Source organism: Micromys minutus, assembly GCF_963924665.1.
Source record: "Micromys minutus genome assembly, chromosome: 19".
NCBI lineage: Eukaryota > Metazoa > Chordata > Mammalia > Rodentia > Muridae > Micromys > Micromys minutus.
Window position 1 is genome coordinate 11,066,894 of NC_137954.1, and position 21,425 is coordinate 11,088,318.

General features: G+C 43.8%; 1 protein-coding gene across 1 annotated transcript in view; it reads right to left on the bottom strand.

The window, feature by feature from the left end:
* Positions 1 to 500: 500 nt before the first annotated feature.
* The window catches only part of MPP4 (MAGUK p55 scaffold protein 4), a gene marked incomplete at both ends in the record, with an annotated part of 35,495 nt that continues 14,570 nt past the window's right edge, over positions 501 to 21,425 (bottom strand). Inside the window, 10 exon segments of the mRNA XM_080932720.1 lie at positions 501 to 692; positions 2,196 to 2,330; positions 3,359 to 3,467; positions 4,181 to 4,274; positions 8,782 to 8,862; positions 9,760 to 9,930; positions 11,855 to 11,896; positions 13,736 to 13,750; positions 17,680 to 17,700; positions 20,017 to 20,053. Of these exon segments, the coding sequence (XP_080788846.1) occupies positions 501 to 692; positions 2,196 to 2,330; positions 3,359 to 3,467; positions 4,181 to 4,274; positions 8,782 to 8,862; positions 9,760 to 9,930; positions 11,855 to 11,896; positions 13,736 to 13,750; positions 17,680 to 17,700; positions 20,017 to 20,053 (897 nt within the window).

Here is a 21,425-nt window from a genome sequence, read left to right on the forward strand (position 1 = left end):
TTCGGATCTAGGGAGACCAAGACTACACCGACGTCCTCATTTTGGAGTTCATGTACAGCCTCCAGGACTAGTCCCCTGTCCTTTGCTGATTTGGAAATAGCAGTGTCATAGCTTTAATTAGATATGTGTGTTTCCCGTTCTTAGCTTAGTTGGTCAACTAGGCACTTTTGAAAGATAGACAGAAATGAGACAAAATACTTTACCAAGTACAGCTTCTGTCACTAGTCTTGATTTATTTAGAAGAGACCTTTGAAAGCTAAATCTTACAAACACCATATGAAATCTATAAAATTCTTACATTTCAGAGACAACATTATTCACATCCCTACCATTAGCTCATACGGGGAAACAGTGGGAAAATGCCTGTGAACCAAATGAGTAGTGCCACGTAATCACATAATGTGACTTATAGCGGCGCTTCACAGTCGCAGTTGTAATGGGTCAAATACTGCTGTTTTCTTCAGGACACACTATTAAGCTTCCAGTTTAAACAGACTTCATTAAGACTCGGTGCCAGGGGAGACCCATGCTTCTGGTACCCACTGCAGTTCTTCCTGAGCCTTCTGTATGGCAGACAACAGCTGGGCACATGCCTCCTGCAAGTTGTCATTCACAATCACATGATCAAAAAACTGGCCAAACTGACTCTCCATTTTCTGAGCTAACTCCTCCATCTCTTGTAGGTCTTCATCCTTCAGGAGAGATTGAAAAATATGAATGGCACAGGCAATCAGACATCAGGTGTTCTACTGGCAAAGTCGTGAGGGTAATAAATAATAAAAACAATTATGCCAATTACACATCCTCTCTCTGCTTTTTGTGCCCCACCCCTTTCTTACTGTGGATTTTTGAGGCAGAGTCTTGCTGTATAAATCAGGATGGCTTTACATCTGTTATGACCCTTGTGCCTCGTCCCAGTGCCGAGGTTTCAGGTGTGATCATCATGCCTAACAAGAACAGGAATGTAAAAGCCCCAAAGACAGAAAATAGACTGTCATGTCCACAGACGTCAAAAGGTCAAACCAAAAAACCATGGTTTCGTGGTGATTAAAAACAGAGAGAAAAATCCTTTGGCATGGTCTAACAGGATGGAAACTAGCTGTGGCCCCTGGGCTCAAAGAACCTGCAGATTTGTGAAGCTTTCGTTTATTTTTAGTTTTCAATTCTATTTCACAGCAGTATAAATAGTATAGTCAATTGTACTCAACTTTATACTTACTATAGTTGTTCATTTCTAAAATGCATACATCTGTTTGTGTGTGTGTGTGTGCGCGCGCGCACAAAAGAACAAAGGACAACTATGTGAGTCCTAGAGATCAAATGTCATTGTGCTTGGTGACAGACACTTTTAACCAATGAGCCATCTCACTGGCCCCAAGACAGTAAATCTTGTCATCTTATCTGTCTGTCTCTGTCTCTGTCTCTCTCTCTCACACACACACAAACACAAACACAGGGCTGTCATGTCTGGATGATTATCTGGGTGCATACATATAAAAATTCATTTTAGTGAGTCGTGTGTTATAGCTTCAAATTTCTAAAGTGTATTTAATGTATTTAAATACATGTATTTGTTGATAAATGGAAAACCTCACTTAGGATGAGTTTACCTAACTGTTCCTCTTATATCACTATTAATAAACATTTTTGTAAAATATTTCACAGGTGAGGTATACTCAGTACAACATTTCACAAGGTATTTAAGTAAAAACAACTTTTATGCATTTGTTTGGCTTTGCAGATTGTGGCTTATGGGTCTTTTGCGAAGCTCAGAACAAAATAGCATTTATTAAGCCTTATTTTTAATAATTATAAATGACATCTAATAAAAAAGATAAATTTAGGGTTTTTTGTTTGGGGGTTTAGTTTGTTTTTCAAGTCAGAGTTTCTCTGTGTAGCCCTGGCTGTCCTGAGACTCACTGTGTAAACCAGACTGGCCTCGAACTCAAAGATCTACTTGATTATGCATACGGAGTGCCGGGATTAAAGGCACCACTTTAATGCCTAGCTAGAAATGGATAAATTGTAAAGACATTACTCATTAAAACTTTCAAAGGATTCTTGTAGAAACAACAATAGTCTTCATTTTTTAAAACCATCTTCTTTCCTGAGAAGAGGGTCAAATGAGGAGGAAACAGGAAAAGGCCTTCAGCTCAGCTAGCCTGATAGCTCGCCCGGATTCTCACATGATTTACCTTGAACTTCATGTCCACGAAGTAGTCAGTAATAATCTTAGCGTTCTTCCTAGACTGTTTCATGGAGCTCATGTTAGGTGGCTTAATAAATATGACATAGGGCTTCAGTTCACGGGTTCGAGCCAACTGAATATCCTACATAGAAAAATTAAATGCACAATTAAAAGCCAGGAAGTGGGCCAGGAAGATGGCTCAGCTGAAGATGGCTCGGCTGTAGAAGTGGTCGCCAGGCAGGCCTGAGGAGCCCAGTCTGACCCTGCAGGCCACTGTAGAAGAGATCTGACTCATGAAAGTTGTGCTCCGGCTTTAACAACAGCACATTCAAATACCCATTATACATTCTTTAAAAACAGAAGTCCTGGCTTCCTGTGGTCAGTGTGATCATAGTCTCATGTGCCTTCAAGTTCTCAATTGTAAAATCCAGACATTTTAATAGTTACAGTTCTAGAATCAAAATTAAGTTAGAATTCTGGCCCTCTTTCTAGCTTTGAGTAGCTATTGATATATTGAAATAAGTCTTAAATGACGAAATGCTGTTTACTGAGCATAGACTGACTCCTATATACAACCTCATGTGACAAAAACAAAATCCGAGAAAGGTCCGTTTTGCCCTTGTCCCCTCTCTGCATGTCACCCCGGGCACTTCTTCCGTCTCACTGACCACTAGCTCTGACCCAGGGAAGAGCAAATTGCTTCTCCCCTAATTTTCTTTACCATACAAAGTACATTCCTAAGTGAATAAAGAAAGGGTAAGGACCAAAAGACTGGGTCTACACAAATAGCATTAATCATCCCTGCTCTCCTCACATGTGGTTCAAACATGTACTAATTCCAGCATAGAGCATTAGCTTTTGTATAAATCAGCATCTTCCCCCACAAGAAGTTATCTTGACAAGTCTGTGTGCTGTATTCAAAGCAGGAAAGATGGGGACATTTTCTTTTATGGCTATCCAAGCTCTGGTTCTGAGTGCAAAAGGTAAAACTTTCCAACTAAAACACAACGTTACCCATCTGCATTTGGAGGAATGGCCTGGCTCTGAGATATGAGAGGTGGTCTTATTCTTAAAAGTATAGCTGAATAAGATGTCTTAATTATAGCTTTAGGTATGTACACAACATGGATATACATGCATGTGTGACTTAGCATGATACTGTAGACCCACCTGAGGCTCCAAATCCATGACACAGACCCTCCCTTCATCAAGGACTGCATGGACAGCATTCACACTGGTTCCATACAGGTGGCCTTTGTGTTCACCACACTCTAGCATCCTATACAAACAAGACACAGGAAACGACATGCACAAGTGAAACAGCAGCAGCAGTGATATGAATTGTGCTGGTTAGTTTTTTGTCAATTTGTCTAAGCTAGAGTTGCCTGGCAAGGGACTCTCAGCTGAGGGATGGCCTCCATCAGACTACCTTAAGGCAAGTCTGAGGGTGTTTTCTAAGTCAGTGATGGATATTGGAGGACCCAGCCCACTGTGGGCAGTATCACCTCTGAGCAGGTGGTCCTGGGTTGTGTAAGAAAGCAGACTGAGAGCAAGCCAGGAGGAGAAAACCAGTAAGCAGCCGTACTCCATGGCTTCTCCTTTGGCTTCTGCCTCCAAGTTCAGGCCTTGAGTTCCTGTCGAGACTTTCCTAAGTGGTTACCTGTGATGTGGAAGTGTACGCCAAATAAACCCTTTCCTCCCCGAGCTGCTTTTGGTCATGGTGTTTCTCATAGCAATAGAAAGCAAAGAAGGACACAAATGTGAGCTGCGAGAGGAAGGAATAGGCAGAGCTCAACAATGCAAAATGAGCAAAAACAATTAGAAAACCAAGGACTTCATTCTCTGAAGCTTGCAACTCTGTCTCTAGTAAACCAGTACACGTTGCTTCCTGAGCTCTTCAGAAATGAGGGCTTATTGATGAGAACTTTGGCTAATGCATATAAACAGACTATTGCCAAATAACAGAAGTGAGAATTGGCTTCTGAGTCTTACCTGTGTCCATACATGAGGCTCTCAAATGTTTCCCTTGACACGAAGTGATATTCACGCCCATCCATTTCATAGCTCTTTGGGGAGCGAGTGGTATCTACCAAGGAAGATAAGGAAAACTTCCAGAATCTGCTATTTTGGTTTGTTATCAAATACATACTTGGATAGAAATTTCCAACTAAAACAAAAAAGGGAACACCTAAAGAGACAGACAGAGAAGACGTTGGAACCAAGAGAAACCCTGAACTGTGGTAAGATAATGAGCGCCCCATGTCACATTCCACCAATTACAAACCTCTATTGATCACTCACAGTGTGGGAAAGAATGAATCACACTATCAGACAGGAGAACACCTGCTGTCGTTCAGCTACACATAAAGCTCGAAGTGCACGTTTGCCCCCTCGTAGCAATAACAATGCCTTTTGCTTGGATAACGTGCTTCTGATGATCTCGTTGTATCTCTCACACTGCTCCCCAGGTGTATTGTTATTCTATTGATAGGTAGCTGCAGCTTTTGGAGAGTAAGCAATTTGCTCATGTTGTAAGATGAATGCTTCCTCCTGAACTGTTTTTTATAACAGCAGATTGTCTCAGATTGAGAGAGAGAAAGCCCATGGCATTCTGCAGTGTTGGAAAAGGCATGAATACCAGAGGAGAGGTTTTAGAGATAAAGAAAGGAGAAAACTTGCCAAATGTGTTCAACTTGATTCTTTGATGTGACCAGATGTTTCAACCTTCCTAATGCTGCAACCCTTTAATACAGTTCCTCATTTGTGGTGACAAAATTATTTTCCATACCATAAAATTATTTTCATTGCTACTTCATAACTGTAATTTTGCTACCATTATGAATCACAATGCAAATACCTGTGATTTCTGATGGTCTTAGATGAGCCCTGTGGAAGGGTTGTTCAACCCTCAAAGGGGTTGTGACCACAGGTTGAGAACCACTAATTTAGATTCTTCAATGTTATGTTTCAATGGCATCAGGTATGAAAAAAACAATTTTCCCCAAATATCTAAAAGTGACTTATTGTCTATTAACAATAACAATGAACACATACTATGTACCTACTATCTTCCAGTGGTTTGGGTTCTAGAACTTAAGAATAACACACTGGTGTTCTCTCCACCTCGTGGATTGTCAGCCAATAAGGTTCATGAAGACAAAGGGAGCAGAGACTAGTGACAGAAGAGAGGAAAGAGCAGGGGTGGGAGGTCTTACAGCGAATAACACACACCATAACTACCTGGTGACTCGAGGCTTAAAAAGTTTTGGAGGATTGTGGGTAGAAACATCCAGGATGGGCAAAGGTCATTGGCTGAAGGCTTAGGGTACCAAAATGCCTCATTAGTGTGGGAAAGCATTGCAGGAATCTCAGGTGCTGACTGAACAAGTTATCAGAAAAAGGAATTCCCCAGGTAGAAGTGTATGTGGAGGTTCTGAATTCCCCTAAATAAGGTCAGAGAAGGAGAAGCCCGGTAATTAGGAAGTCTTCCATTACACTCTGAGCCCAGAGATTGCTGATCAATGGTGGACTCTGACCATCTTTATCAGAGTTTTCCCACAGTGCTCTTTCTGATTCTATGTCCCACATGCTTGTTCTTGTTCTTTTTTACAACACATTCCCCTTATTAATAAAAAAAAAAATCTGACACTCAACAAAGTTCAAGAATGAAATAGGTCAGTGAAAATTACATGTAAGGAGCTTGCAACAGCCCTCAGTGAACAATCTCCAAGGGGCTCAGGAGGAAGATATACCTTGGGGCCATTTTTTTTTTATTCAAACCATTTTTCATGTCCTTAGACTTCTGTGACTATACCGTTTCTACTGCAGTTTCCTATCAGGAACAAAATAAATAAATAAATAAATAAATAAATAAATAAATAAATAAATAAATAAAGCCGGCAAACCTTAAGGCTCCCAAGAGGTAGTGAATTACATATTGTGCGTGGAATGACTCCGCCATTGCCCCTGCTGGAATGTTGTTTCCTAAGGCAGGCTGCTCTGTGAACTGGCCCATAACACAGGGTGTTCATTGTTAAAACAGCGGTTGATTTAAAAAAATACAAGCAAAATTCTCCTGCTTTTCATGATAGCTATCTGTACACTTAAATGTTTACATTTGACCCTTAACTAGAATCCTAAAAGTGAGGATATCATTCGTTGTTTTCTCTTTGAAATCAATGTTCATTCTTATATAGGTAAGCCATACTTCAGAAGCATAACTTAGCAGAAGGGATAACAGGCAACAAGTTTGCTCTTCCTTCCCTGAGACAAGACCTTTCCACTTCCCTGCCTATGAATATTTAACATTTCCAATGATTATCTTCCCTTTCCTTCATTTCTACCATTCCTCCATCAAATTTTATCTCTCTAAGGCTAGAGGGTAGAAGAGGAGGAAGCAGGGCAGAAAGGTATTCTGACTTTGTTGATACCAAGGCCTCTGTGGTGTTTCATCTTGGCCCATGGGAAATGGCACTATTAGGAGGTGTGGCCTTATTGGAGAAGGTGTGGCCTTGTTAGAGGAAGTGTGTCACTGTGGAGGAGGGTCTTTGAGGTCTCATATATATGCTCAAGTCTGCCTAGTATGATCTAGACCTTCCTCCTGGCTGTCCGTGGAAGACAATCTCTTCTTGACTGCCTTCAGATCAAGATGTAAAATTCTTGGCTCCTCCAACACCAAGTCTGCTTCCCCCGACCATGACTGAACCTGTGAAACTGTAAGCCAGCCCTAATTAAATGTTTGCCTTTCTGAGAGTTGCCTCGGCCATGGTGTCTCCTCACAGCAATAAACTAATGACTAAGACAGCCTTCATTTACTTCCTTTGATTTGACAGATATTTAAACTGGCTCTTTCTCTCTAAATGATGCATTAGATTATGCTGTAAACCCTGCCATATGACCAACAACTGGCCATTTCAAACCTAGTTTCTATACAAGTCAGTCCTTTGTAATTCCTTCCTTACCTCATGAAGCTGATGGTCCACTTCTGGTGGCTTTTCTGAAACTTCCTCTTGGACAGATGTTATGATGAGCCCAGGTTGACTTTTCCTATGCTATCTACTCAGGTATGATCCTTGCAAAGCCTCTCAGCACATCCACTGTGACAAGCTCTGAAAGGGCAGCTGGTTCCAAACCCCAGCTACTGCCCATTCCCAGGACTCTTTTACCCTTTAGATGCTGTGATAATTCTGACCGCAGCTTTATGCTTCCCCAGTAAGCAGGAGACACATAGGAAGTTCTATAGTTCCAAATGTCCCCATCTTCTTCAAAACACACACACTCATTGGAAACCATCCTACAGAGCGGCTTTTTCTGGTTAAAAACAAACCTCTATCGATACCACTATCAGACTCCTTCCCCAAGCCTTTCGTTCACTGATATGTCTCAGTTCTTAACAGATTTTTCACATTCCTCTTTTAAAGAGTTTGACCTCAGTGCCTGAAACTAAATAAATGCTAAACCTTCTTTATCCTGCAGACTACGTATCATTATAAACCTTCCATTTGCCCAAAATTAGGGATCTTAAGCCAGATCTCCTCTATTTTATAATAAAGTAGCTGTTCTTGTGCGATTCTTAGAATTATTTATTGAAAATTAAACCCTAGTAGAAATACACAACAATGGGGCTGAAGAGATGGCTCAACAGTTAAAAGCACTGACTGCTCTTCCATTATTACAAAAACACTTTGTATTTTGAATAGCCATATATTGTAGCATGTAATTTCACTACCCCGCTTGAAGCTCCAGGTGGATTGGGCTATCAGCCACCACCCTTGAATCCGTGGATGAAACACACACACACACACACACACACAGAGAGAGAGAGAGAGAGAGAGAGAGAGAGAGAGAGAGAGAGAGAGAGAGAAAGAGAGAGCTCATTTTTAACCTGCCTTATGGCTCAGCAGCTGGGGTCTTCTAAACCTCACAAGGGTAGCATGCCCTTCCCTTTCCTCCTTGCTCAACACTCTAAATCTTCCCTTAGATAAGTTGCCTGGTTACCTTTTCCTTGTTCAACAACTTATATCTATATTAGTTGCATTTCTAATCTTCTACTTGGGGAAGCAGCCAATGGCCACCCCACCTGGGATCTCATATAGCTGGTGACTCTCTCTCTCTCTGAATAAAGCATGGCCAATTCCTTTCTTCCTGCTGCTTCTCTTAGCCTGCCTGTGGGAACTTGAAAGTCCCGCTCCTTCCATTCAGACATTGGCTGGTGGATCTTTATTGATTGATCAAGAACAAATTGGAGAACAGGACCTTCAGCATTCACATGCAGATTCCCAATCAAAGCATCAGAACCACCTCTACAATATATATGACTTAAGTAAAGGAAAAGAGATGGCTAAGTGGGGATAGATGCTTGCCACCAAGTCTGACAACCTGGGTTTGATTCTCAGAAGCCAACATGGTAGAAGGAGAGAACTGACTCCCACATATTGTCCACGGCCTTCCACTTCCAAAGGAAAAGATATAAACTACTTAAGGACTGGTCCTTACACATTTACAGAAAAAGATGTGACAGAGTAAAGTGACACCAGCATATCCAGAGACGTTTTACCAAAACCTAAGCTACCAACAAAGACAAATTAACATACGTGGCACGGCACTTTGAAAACAGCTGGGGTTACATCCAATGAGTTGTCGTCTCAGTTCATTGACTCCAACGCCAGAAGGTCCTGAAGACAGAAAGTCACAGCAGAGATAATGGGATGCGGGTGCACAGGATTCCATGCCACAAGCATCCCTGCTGCCACCTGCTGCAGGGACTTGACAACAAATGTGTTTTTAGGGAAATTCTGTAGTAAACCCTTCTTATGAGCTGGAACACACCCAGAACACATCATTCTCCCAGTGATTCATGAAATAACCCACACCACCATTTCCAGAATAGGTGTGAAATCACAGGATCTGTCACCTCCAAAACATTCCACTGCTGTTGATGCTCTCAGACTTCACTGGGCTTGCATCAGATAATCTGAGACATTGCCCTTCTTTTTTAAAAATCTCAGTCGTAATGCAACTCTGTCACCCATGGATGCTGTAACATTTCTAACAGGTGGTTGAGGAAGTACTGTCAGGCCTTCCTGGAGGTGGGATGAAAGCTATGGCTGCTGTGAGGAGCCAACTTTGCAGAGATCTCGGTCACAAAACCAGATCACCCAAGTCCTTTATAGACCAAGGCACGCCCAGAAGATTTAGACAGTTTATGTTCTTTATAATGGGATTTCCCTAAGCTGTTTTCTTAGTATAGACTAGAAATGAAGGCTGGGGTAGACCATGCACGCATCTAGACCAAATTCTAAACAGATAAAAGTATAAATCAGATATAACCTCATCAGATTAGAGACTGTTAATACACAGGTTCTTACACATCATGCCATACCATACCAAACCAAAGGTTCTTACACATACCATGTTCAACCGTAGGTCAAAGGAGAAGAAGAGGCAGAGAAGGCAAAGGAGGCCTTTAAAATGTTTCTAGACAGAAGTCTATAAAGAGTGCCACTTCATTGGTACCATCAACCCAAAACATCACATCTATAGCTCCCAGAGCTAAGCAGAGTGCGACATACCCACAAGCACTATGAGGCGGTGTCTGTCTGCCGGCTGCCGCTGGTACCTCACTACCTCCTCGTAAGGGGCACCCCCCACACTGTAGCAGCTGCAGGTGCAACGCATGCTGGCATGCAGCTGACTGAAGTGCGACTTCCTTCGACAGAGGCGCATGCTGCGGCGGAAACCAGCTGAAGAGGGAGGAAATGCACAAAATGTCAAAGCCAGGGCAGGAGAGATGGCTGCCTTAAGAAGCAGATGGTGAGCCGGGCATGGTGGAACACACACTTTAATCCTAGCACTCAGGAGGCAGAGGCAGGAGAATGTCCTTGAGCCTGGTTGACAAAGTAAGTTTCAGAACACCCATAGAGTGAGACCTCGTCTCGAAAGAACAAGACAAAACAAGAAGCAGCTAGTGATGTCCCATAAGGTATGTGTAAGCAGCATCTAGCATCCGCTGTATACCGGGGTAATGCTGGATACAGTGATAGAATGACCCAGGTCATCTCAGGGAATGTGCAGTTCACGGAGGAGAAAACAAAACAACCAGGAAGAACAATAAAGGTAAAGGCTCGGGAAGGGGTGAGAGGTCAGAGAGTGGCAGCGGTTTATTGGGACGGACAGTTCAGTAGGAGGATCAGAAGAGCTGACAGAGAGAAGTCGCCTGAGTGTAGCCGTGGAATAGAACAAATGCCAGCGCGGTGAATGGCTTGAGGAGCTGCAAGGTCGCTAGCAATGGGAAGGCCGTGAGAGAGGAAAGAACCAATGGGAAGGCCGTGAGAAAAGGTGCTGAGGAAAGAGCCAATGGGAAGGCCGTAAGAGAGGAAAGAACCAATGGAAGGCAGTGAGAAAAGGTGCTGAGGAAAGAACCAATGGGAAGGCCGTGAGAGAGGAAAGAACCAATGGGAAGGCCGTGAGAAAAGGTGCTGAGGAAAGAACCAATGGGAAGGCAGTGAGAGAGGAAAGAACCAATGGGAAGGCCGTGAGAAAAGGTGCTGAGGAAAGAACCAATGGGAAGGCAGTGAGAGAGGAAAGAACCAATGGGAAGGCAGTGAGAGAAGGTGCTGAGGAAAGAACCAGAGCCAGATCACGTGGGGGCGGGGATCAATGCTGAGCTGGCTGTGAGCGATGTGTGAAGAGGCCTTCGAACAGTAAGACTGTGGCCTGGCTTGTCACTGAGGGATTCCTTTGTTTGCTGTAGAGAGAGGAAGCCGGGCTTCAGGGAGAGCAGTTGGGGGCCTTCTTGCAGAAGCTCTGTGGCCAGGGTGGAAACACCGGGTAGTCTTATGGCTCCCGATTTTCAGACAGATACACTAGCCACACAGCTTAGGTGATTACATAGGATGGAAGCAAAGTTAGGACCCCGTAGTCATTATCGCTGGCACAATTCTTAGAAGCCTTTTCCTGCCACAGCCTCAAATGCTATTTCCACAGCCATCTGCAGGTCCTCTCTGAAGACAGTCAGAAACTATGTGTGTATCTGTAAACACACAGACACAGTAATATTCGTATCTGTCTATATTGAGAAGCCGTGGACCCTCAGCAGCACCTCCAATACAGTGCCACACTACAGGATTCACTGTCTCCTGTGCAGCTCCCTCATCAGCCCCGGCTTTTACTGTCCTCAAATACTCCTATCAGGCAAACCCCGGCCCTGCTTGGACTCCCTATGTCTGGCTTTTAGACTAAGCTCTGTGCTGCTCTCCTGCCTTGTGGAATAGGTGGTTCCAGGGTGATTTTATTGGGGAGGTGTGCTCCTTTAGAGAACTCTCCTTGGGTGACAGATTGTAGAATCTGGACATAGAAAATGGTTTTTGATAGCCTGAAATTGGTCTCTTTAGAGTAAGACAGATAGGCCATAGGATGGTCTGGGGAGGAAATTAGCAGATGTATGTTTGACCAGATAATTAAAAGATACCCTAGTTAAGTTAGATTAAACAATAATGAGTAACCAATATGTCAGATTATTGATGGGAAAATCAGACAGAGGGAAAGCCAGAAAAAGAAACAAGTTGGAGAGATTCGTCATCAAAGGTAGCTTTTAGCAAGGCACCCAGACAGTATGAATAGCACTTAAAAGCAACAAACCCATAATTCTTGTCAATTATCACCTACCAATAAAGAACTTCTGGTCGTTGCCGACAAATTCCTCTTTAGCTGGAACAAAGAGAATGGGAGATTATGTGAGGACCAAGACAGGGATGTACAGTATCATCTTCTGGTTTCAAGTGATGTTCTCCATAGGCAGCAGGTCAGCCCACTGTACCCTTGACAACCTACTAGGCCTCTCTGCACCTATGCAGTCTCTTTAGCATTGCATCATGGGATCCGTCTAGAAAGACCGAGAAGGGAACGCTCTTTCAGGCTCCTTTAAAGTTGTAAGAAAGAAGCTGACATGGGACACACCCACAACCCCACACTCAGGAAGCTAGAACAGGAGGATCACAATCCTGTGCTCAGCTTGAACTATATACTGAGAACTTGTCTTTAAAAATATAGTCACAGTAAAAGATACTGATTATGCATTTTCAACACATCCTTTTAAAGCTGATTTATAAAAATAAGAAACAAGTTGATTTCAGCTTTCCCTTGAAGACGGTGGTCTTGCGGACCCTGCAGTAATGCAGTGATGGGAAGATTCCATTGTCAGTATGAGACAATCTAGTCATCTGGGAGGAGCATCTGGCCCATGGACACATCTGGGGGAATGATCATTACATTATCTGAGGTGAGGAAACACACTACTTGGTTTGTGTATTTCTGTATAAGAATGGAGAAAGTCGGCTGAGCACAGCAAACACATATCCATGTGTTTTCTCTCTGCCCCTGACTGGGGATGTGAGCAGCTGCTTTAACTTTCCTTCAGTGATGGGCTACAGCCTAGAACTGTAAGCTAAACAAATCTTTTCTCCTGTAAGAGCCTTGCTTCTGACAAGATATGTCCTCATATAAACAGGTAATGAAATGAGGTCAAAGGTTTTCCTTGATTTTTATTTTCTAAATAAATAAAATTATAAATGTCTGTCACAGTTTTACTACAGGGTCACAAGACCACTATCTTCAAGTGAAAGCTGAAATAAGATTGAGTATTTCCATTAAAAAAAAATCAGTACTTGCTCTGTAGTGGCCAGAAACACCCAAGACAAAGAGGAGGAGGATGCCGGGCTCACCGCCTCTAGGGCTGTCTCAGGCTGTTATGTTTCTACTTGGAACTCAGTAATATTTATAAAATCCCTTATAATTTTAGCAGGTCTATTCTGGTTACTGATATAGTGAATAACAAACATCTGTTTATAGGATTAACTCACATATATAACTTTCTTTAACCTTGTTTTAAAGAGTTCTTTTGTCTGTTATGACATGGTCTCATGTAATCTAGGCTGGCATCCAACTTGCTATGTAGCTGAGGGTGACTCTGAACTCATGATCTCCTGCCGCCACCTCCCAAGTGCTGACTATATATGTTACAGTGCCTGGCTTTAATAATACGTTTGAAAATACAAAGAAAATGCCAGGGTCTGGAGAAATGGTTCAGCCATTAGGGGAGCTTGCTGCTCTTGCAGAGGACTTGGGGTTGGTTTCCAGCCTCCATGTTGGCGGCCCACAACCACCTGTAACTCCAGCTCCAAGGGAGCTGTTGACCCCTTCTGGCCTCTGCAAGCCTATATAAATATAGGCTCACTATATAGATGGCATGCATTCGTTCAAGCATGTTACGCATAAGTAAAACATAAAAATCAATCTGAAAAGAATCCCAGCATCAACCCCATCTTCTAGTCATCAATCACATTTTTCTATGTTATGTAAATACATTCACGGGGAAATATTCACTAACATATAGTTATAGAACTTGACTGCCTTCGTTTAAAATGTCCTCTATGAAAACAACTGCTCTGGGCTTCAAACGTCATCTCTTCTAGGAAGCTATGCTGCCCCCTTGTGGCAGAGAGAAGCCTTGACCATAGTACTCCGCAGAGGATAAAAATGAGCCCTTACCTTCGGCCAGTTCCTCTGCGGATTTGGTCAAGTAAAGAAAGAGACACGAAAAGTTAATCTTGACAAAGATCAAGTTAACCACGTAACATAAGGAGCATAAAAGGCCTGGCAGGGAAGTCATGCCGCCATTTCAGCAAAGCTGGTAACTTGACACGGCAGACGGAAGGCACACCGTTGGGACTCAAAAACTTATTTGTCTGACTCTACTGCTGGGGGATGGTGATTTGTCCTGCAAGTTGTGTGTCAAGACTGTCCCTGGAGGTCTCATTCATCCATGAACACTACTGATCGGCACAAAACTGAAACTTGAAAGAAAATATAGGAAGACAGTAGCTGAGCCTTCTCTCTCATCTCTCACAACAATGCCGCCACATCCCTGGGAAGGACGCCCGGCAAGAGGCACATTCTCCAGCTGTCGGACTTGCTCTCTTCTCCAGCTGGTCCTGTGAGGACCGGGGGACTTAGGTAGGGGGTGATGGCTGTTTGGGTATTTTTGCTTGTTTTTATCTAGACATATTCAAGTGACCGGGTTTTTCTGCTAATGTTGTTACAGTTTTTCTAGTCAAGTATCACTGACCACAGAGAAACTCAAGAAGGTCACATTGTATTTCATTCAGAGACAGAGACTGAAACTGGAGTCTCCACCACCACTCACTAAGTGGTCCAAGTAACAGGAATTAAGTGTCCTGAACAACTGCCAGGGCTTATCTACTCAGAAAACACGTCTGCTGGACACTAACTGGTTCTTAATGGAGCTCTTAGGAGAGTCAAATGAGAAACATTCTTGAGAGCTTTGGGTCAGCTGCGTGCTTTCTCCAGTAGAGCCGGTCTTGAGAGCCAGCAGCTGGTCACCCCCTGGGAACGACTCCATAAGCACACCACCAGTCAACACTTACTGTATGCTCAGCTCTGTTCTGAACACCTTACATATGCAGGGTGCTTACTGTATGCACAGTTCTGAACACCTTACATATGTTGGGTGTTTACTGTATGCACAGTTCTGAACACCTTACATATGTTTGGTGCTTATTGTATGCACAGTTCTGAACACCTTACATATGTAAAGTGCTTACTGTATGCACAGTTCTGAACACCTTACATATGTAAAGTGCTTACTGTATGCACAGTTCTGAACACCTTACACATGTAAAGTGCTTACTGTATGCACAGTTCTGAACACCTTACACATGTAAAGTGCTTACTGTATGCACAGTTCTGAACACCTTACATATGCAGGGTGTTTACTGTATGCACAGTTCTGAACACCATACACATGTAAAGTGCTTACTGTATGCACAGTTCTGAACACCCTACATATGCAGGGTGTTGCACATCTTAGTTTTATGGAGCCTGTCAGTCAGAGGTGAAAGGCCGCAGAGTCCACAGTCACACTGGGACCCCGGCGCTCCGGTCTGTAGTGTGCCCATTCCACACGCTCACTACGTCTCCTTTCGTGGACACTGAGTATCTCTGGGTCTCGGGTATCACTCTGGAGTGCAGAGCATTGTCCAGAAAAAAAAAATGAGTGGTGCAGAACAAAGAAAGATAAATATGACCTAAATATGCTAAAGAAGCCAATCTCAAGCTCTGAGCCAAGTACAGAAACTTAAGTCCTCCCAAACGGGCCAACCATCTCAGGGAAAATGGGCACACGGAGAAAGAAGTAGGTGGTAAATAGAAAGTTGAGTAGTTCCCGACCCCATCTGTCTCCATGCAGTCTTTTAATGATGCGTACTTGTCCCGGCATCTCTATTTTCAGATTATTTACTTATTTATGTATATGATCGCTTGTCTGCATGAACACAGGTGTGCCATGTGCACTCCTGGTTGTAGTGGGTTGGCCTGATGCTGCTTGTATCTCTTGCTAATACTGGTTCCTCAAGACCTGCTTGCCCCAGAGAGGAGAGTTCACATGTAGACTTATGTATCTTGCCCCAAGTTGTTTCTGATTGGCGAATAAAGATACCGACAGCCGACAGCTGGGCAGAAGAGACATAAGTGGGGTTTATGGTTCCCGGGCTTGGGGGTGTCAGAGAACCACGAGAGAGTGGAAGGTGAACAGAAACACAGTAAGTAATAACTTGGGGCTGTGGATAGGAGAGTAGACTCTAATGGCAAAGAGGATAGATATCTGCTCAGCTCTTGTGCTGATTAAGGCTTATTGTAAGTAATAAAAATGTCTTTTGTCCAGAAACTGAATGATCAAGGCAGGGTAGAAACCCCAGATTGAGATTAAAACTTTCTACAGCCTGTCGCATGAGAAAGCCAATGAGAAAGCCAGAAGAGGACATCAGGCCCCCGGAACTGGAATGGCAGATAATTGTGGGTCATCATGTGGTTGCTGGGAATCGAACCTGGGTCCTCTGCAAGAACAGCCAGTGCCCTTAACCTCTCAGCCATCTCTCCAGCCTCACATTTCTCTATATGTAGGGAATGAATTAATTGGAGAAATAATGTATCATGTATTTCAATGTGTGATATGATGTCCTCTTACAATGTTGTAAAGGAATAAAACTGAACAAGAAAAAATGCAAATGTAATCATATCAAAATATACATTCTTAGGCATGAGATTTCTAGGAGATAGAAGAAACTGCTAGACATTAATTTCTACTTCACGTGATGAAGCACCGGGTTTTAAAGGAGTGGGAGGAGGGGTGGCTATTCCCCACAGCAGAACAGAGGGGAGAAGAGCAGAGGGGTAGGGGATTTTAACACCTGAGTGCTGAGTGACGCCAGACTGGCTTGTGTAAAGGATGGAGTCACTGCAGTGAAGGTATTGCAGGACCCCTACACTCCCACCTGAGGAAATGGAGAAACAAGCCAAACACACTGTGGAATCTATCCTGTTATCAGAGTCGGTGATATTCTGAAGAACACACACCGGGGAAGCACCGTCGTAACAAGTAACACACAGCGGAAAGGAGAAAGCTTATTCAGCAAAGACACCGGACTTTACATCTCATTCACTATCCACACAGAACACAGTGCGGGAAATGTGGCTGCGAAAGCTCAAGGCATTCTTTATTCTATGTGTCTTCTAGCAGAATGACCGTGTGTGTGTGTGTGTGTGTGTGTGTGTGTGTGTGTGTGTGTGTGTGTGTGTGTGTGTGTGTGCCGCAGCCATGTGTGACCGTCTGAGTACAACCTCACCTTCCACCCTGGCTGAAACAAAGTCTCTTCCCACTGTGTCAGGCTGGTTTCGCAGCCTCCAGTGATTTTCCTGTCTCAGCTCAGGGGCACCTGATTCCAGACCCACACCACTGTGCACATCTGGTTCCACATGGGCTCCAGGGATTCAAACCTAGGTCTCCACACTTATATGGCGCATACTTTATCCGTGGAGCCATCTTCCAAGCCTTCCTACTGCCGAGACTCTATAATGCAGTTCTTCATGTTGTGGCGACTCCAACCATAAAGTTATTTCATTGCTACTACATAGCCATAAATTTGCTACTGTTATGGTTCATCATGGAAATATCTGATAGGCAGGTCATCTGATACGAAACCTCCAGAACATTCACCACCCACAGAATGGAAACTGTTGGTCTTCAGGACACCAGCATCCCTTTTCTTTATGAATAAGGCTGTTATGAATTTAGTTGAGCAAGTGCCCACCAGTTACAGGATGCTACTACTCATCCAAACGCCCACCCCAGCCCCGGACAGCCCTGGTCCTAAGAGAAGTGACTGGCTTAGATGAAATTTATAGTAGCTCAAAAATAAGCCCAGTGTTGATCCGTATCTGAAGTCTGCAGCATGCCTGGGGTATGCGTAGGGGGTGAAGCAGAAGAACCTGTCATCAACACGGCGTAGACTTACTATTTTACTGTCTCATTCAAAGAACCACCTTGTTATCTCTTCAACTATGTTTAAATTATACCAAAACATGGAAAATACATTTAAAAGTTGGTACCAAATATGCGTTGTTGTTTTTTAACTTACCAGATTCAAAAGTTTCTTCATCTGTGGTTTCCGGTGGGGGGTGAAAAGCAAAGTTATCATTACATGACTGTCTACACCAACTCTGCGTTCTAGCACTACAAGCCCAGTCCATGCCCATACGCTGCCTTTAAAATGTTTACATTAGAGCAAGACCAAGTCAGCATTGGCTCTGTGGTGTTTAAGAGATTTGATAGGTGGGCTGTGATTACCAAAAGGGGGTGAAGCAGGGTATTAAATAAATAGATAATGGGAGAGAAGAGAATAAATTAAAAAGTGGAACATGGGCTGGAGAGATGGCTCATCGGTTAAGAGCACTGACTGTTCTTCCAGAGGTCCTGAGTTCAATTCCCAGCACCCACACGGTGGCTCACAACCATCTGTGATGGGATCTGATGCCCTCTTCTGGTGTGTCTGAGGACAGCTGCAGTGTTCTCATGTGTAAATCTTTTTTTTTTTTTAAAGTGGAACATCACAAGAAACTCTTCCAGACCACTGGGTGTGGCACAGAGGACTGCCCCAAAGGTCACCAGTGTGACAATGGTCAGGGTCTCCCAGCCAGAGCCAAGGAGGGCAGATTCATGAATGGCTGGCTTGTTCAAGTGACTGAGATAAGTCAACCTGCTCAGTAGTTAAAGCACTTTTTGTTTTTCCGATAAACTTAGAGCATTTGTTTAGTACTGTCTGTGAGAGGGAGAGGGAGGATATGTAGGCATGCGCATAATATATGTGGAGGTCAGGGGACTTGCGGCAAGCAATTTTACTGGTGGAGCCACCTTGTCTGCCCCCCTTGTTATCTGCTGAAATGGAATTAAAGAGGAAGAAACTCGTTTGTGTGGAAGAAAGGCCATAGCACACAGTGACCCATCAGGCATCCTGATATCAGGTAGAGCCCCCACTAAAGGCACTCACAGAACTGGAATACATATTTATGAAGCTAGTCACTGTGACTGCTTGTTATGAAAACCTGGTAAGCTGTTAAAAAATAAACAAAAAGCCAAAAAACCACATAGGACAGAATCATCTTCAAGAGACACAGAGGCAGGAGGCCACATATGGAACAACTGTACCCAGCACCCTGTCAAAGGATGGACATTTGTGTCACAAAGGCCAGGGGTGGGGTAGTGAGAAAAATGCGTGCCATTGTTTTCATCTTCAAGGAATATGTTGCAGGGATGCTGCAGAAACTGGTACCTGAGGCCATGAGATGCCTCAGCAGATGGAAGAATTTGCTTGCCCTGGAACCCAGCTAATGGTGGGAGGAGAAAACTAACTCAGAATTGTCCTCTGACTCCATACATCCACCATGGCATGTGTGACTCCTATACACAATGTGTGTGCATGCATGTAAGCACACATGCGCCTGTGCACATGCACACATGCACACTCATACAAACACAAACTATATCATCATAATCAATTTTACAAAGGAAAATTGGAGAGGAAAACGGGAAGAGGAACTTCTATCTGAATATACTTTTGTGGGTTTGAACGATGTCCACGTATGCACTATTGGAATTTAATTTAAATTGTAGAAAGGAAATGAATAGTACTAATTTAAAAAAAAAAACAGATTGTGGAACATGTTCTTTTCTTAAGTGTCTTCATTATTCTGTAACTGGCCTGAGAAACACGTAGATGAATCTTTCACATCGAAACACTGCACTAGCTCATACTGTCATGACCGCTTTACCCGGCAGAGCTGGGCATGGCCGCTCCTTCTTAGAACCCTGCGCTCAGGAGGCTGAGTCATGGCGATTGCTGAGCGTTAGAAGCCAGCATAGAATATGTAGTGGGTGCCAGGCCAGCCTGGGATACAGAGGAAGAACTTGTCTCAAAAGAAAAACCAATCCGCCCCTCAGACCAATGCCTCTGCAAATAGCTTCCTCATAAAACCTACTGGTTCATGAACTAGGCCTACTATCACTGAGAAAAATCTTTTCAGAACTCACATAAAACATTAAGTATAGAAATACAAAATACCCTATTTATTTCTCCAAGGTTTGGAACCCATTACTATCTGCCTACACTAGAATCATTACATGTAATAGCAAAAGTATATTTTGCATCTTAAGTATTTGGCTTCACATTCTTCTCATCTGTTCCACCGCCTGAGAAGCTACTTCCTCTGTCCTGAGATCATTCCTGAGATGGAGCCCTGGAGACAGCCCCAGCTTGGCTTCTCCTTCCAGGCGTGGAGTCCCAATAAAGACACCTGGTCTGGACTCGTTTTACAGGCCCTCCAGAGGAAGGGCTAGTGACCCAGTGACACCTCTGCTTCTGGTCATCTAGGGCTGAGGCGCTTCGTCTGGTGGTGACTCAGTCGGGAAGAACGGTTACCTGCTTCCACGCACTTCTCGTCAATCTTCATGCTTTCTTCTACGAGAGAACACAGACGGGGGAGGGGTTCTAAAAACATGCCCACAGTACACGGGACACCCTGCTGACAAAACTCAGATGGTACCAGTATCACTCCTAAAACGACCGCTCACTTGGACAGATGAGTCTCTACTGTATCAGAGGGAAATGCCCGCGTGGACCTGTCAATCATAGCGTGCTACTGCTTAAGCGGCGCTGGGCTGCGTGCTGGGGAGCACATGCAGCGGTGCCCAGCACGGAGCCTGAATACCACTGTCCGACAGGAAGCCCCACCAGCGCAACAGAAGCCCAGTTGTTTGGGGGGTTAACCGATTGCTTTTTGATTAAATTTGAAGCCTGATCCGTGGAAAGAAATGCAAAACTGATATCGGCCACCTGGACCAAAACCGATGGCTTGGAGGTCCTAGGGCATAATTTACTATTGATATATGGCCACACTAACTTCTACAGGCAAAATCTATGTCCCTCACTGCAGCTGAGGAGAGAGAGTGAGGCAGGACAGAAAGACAGAGACAGGAGATGGAGACAGACAGGCGGCAGACAGATACATAACATTAACATGCACATGGCTGAACAGAAACAAATAGAAAGTCAACCCCTGAAGGTCCCATTTAACCACCAACACGGGCCCTCCAGAAGGAATCCTGAGTCTCTAGACCGCCTGTTTTCAATCTCTGGCAACCATTTCTTTTTCTAGAACCTCAATATTTTCATACACAAGATGAGAATATAATTTCTTACAATGTCGTGAAAGTTCTATAAACACTCGGCACAAAGCCCTGCTGAACTTAACTCCACTGAGGTCTTAGCCTGTGTGCCGTCAGACTCTAGAAATGAATAAACACTTCCACATGCTGTTCATCACCAAAGGAAGCCCAGATTCAAGCAGGTCAGGAAGCAGGAGCTGATGCAGAGGCCATGGAGGGATGTTACTAACTGGCTTGCTCCCCCTGGCTTGCTCAGCCTGCTTTCTTATAGAACCCAGGTCTACCAGATCAGGGATGGCACCACCCACAATGGGCTGGGCCCTCCCTCCCTGATCAATAGTTGAGAAAATGCCTTACAGCTGGATCTCATGGAGGCATTTCCTCAATTGAGGCTCCTTTCTCTGTGATTGCTCCAGCTGTGTCAAGTTGACACAAAACCAGCCAGTGCCCCCTCCTTGATCCCTTAGGTCAGAATAAACACTCTTCTTGTGTTACACACTACAGATACATAGGAATAGCTTTGCATAGCTGAGTGGAGCAAAAGTTAATTTTGAGGATTCGAGGAAATTCCTAGGAGTATTTAGAGAATGGGGCGCCTTCCTTACCTTCTTCCATCAACAATGCTGGCAACAGGGAGAGAAAGAAACACTAGTTCACATTCTG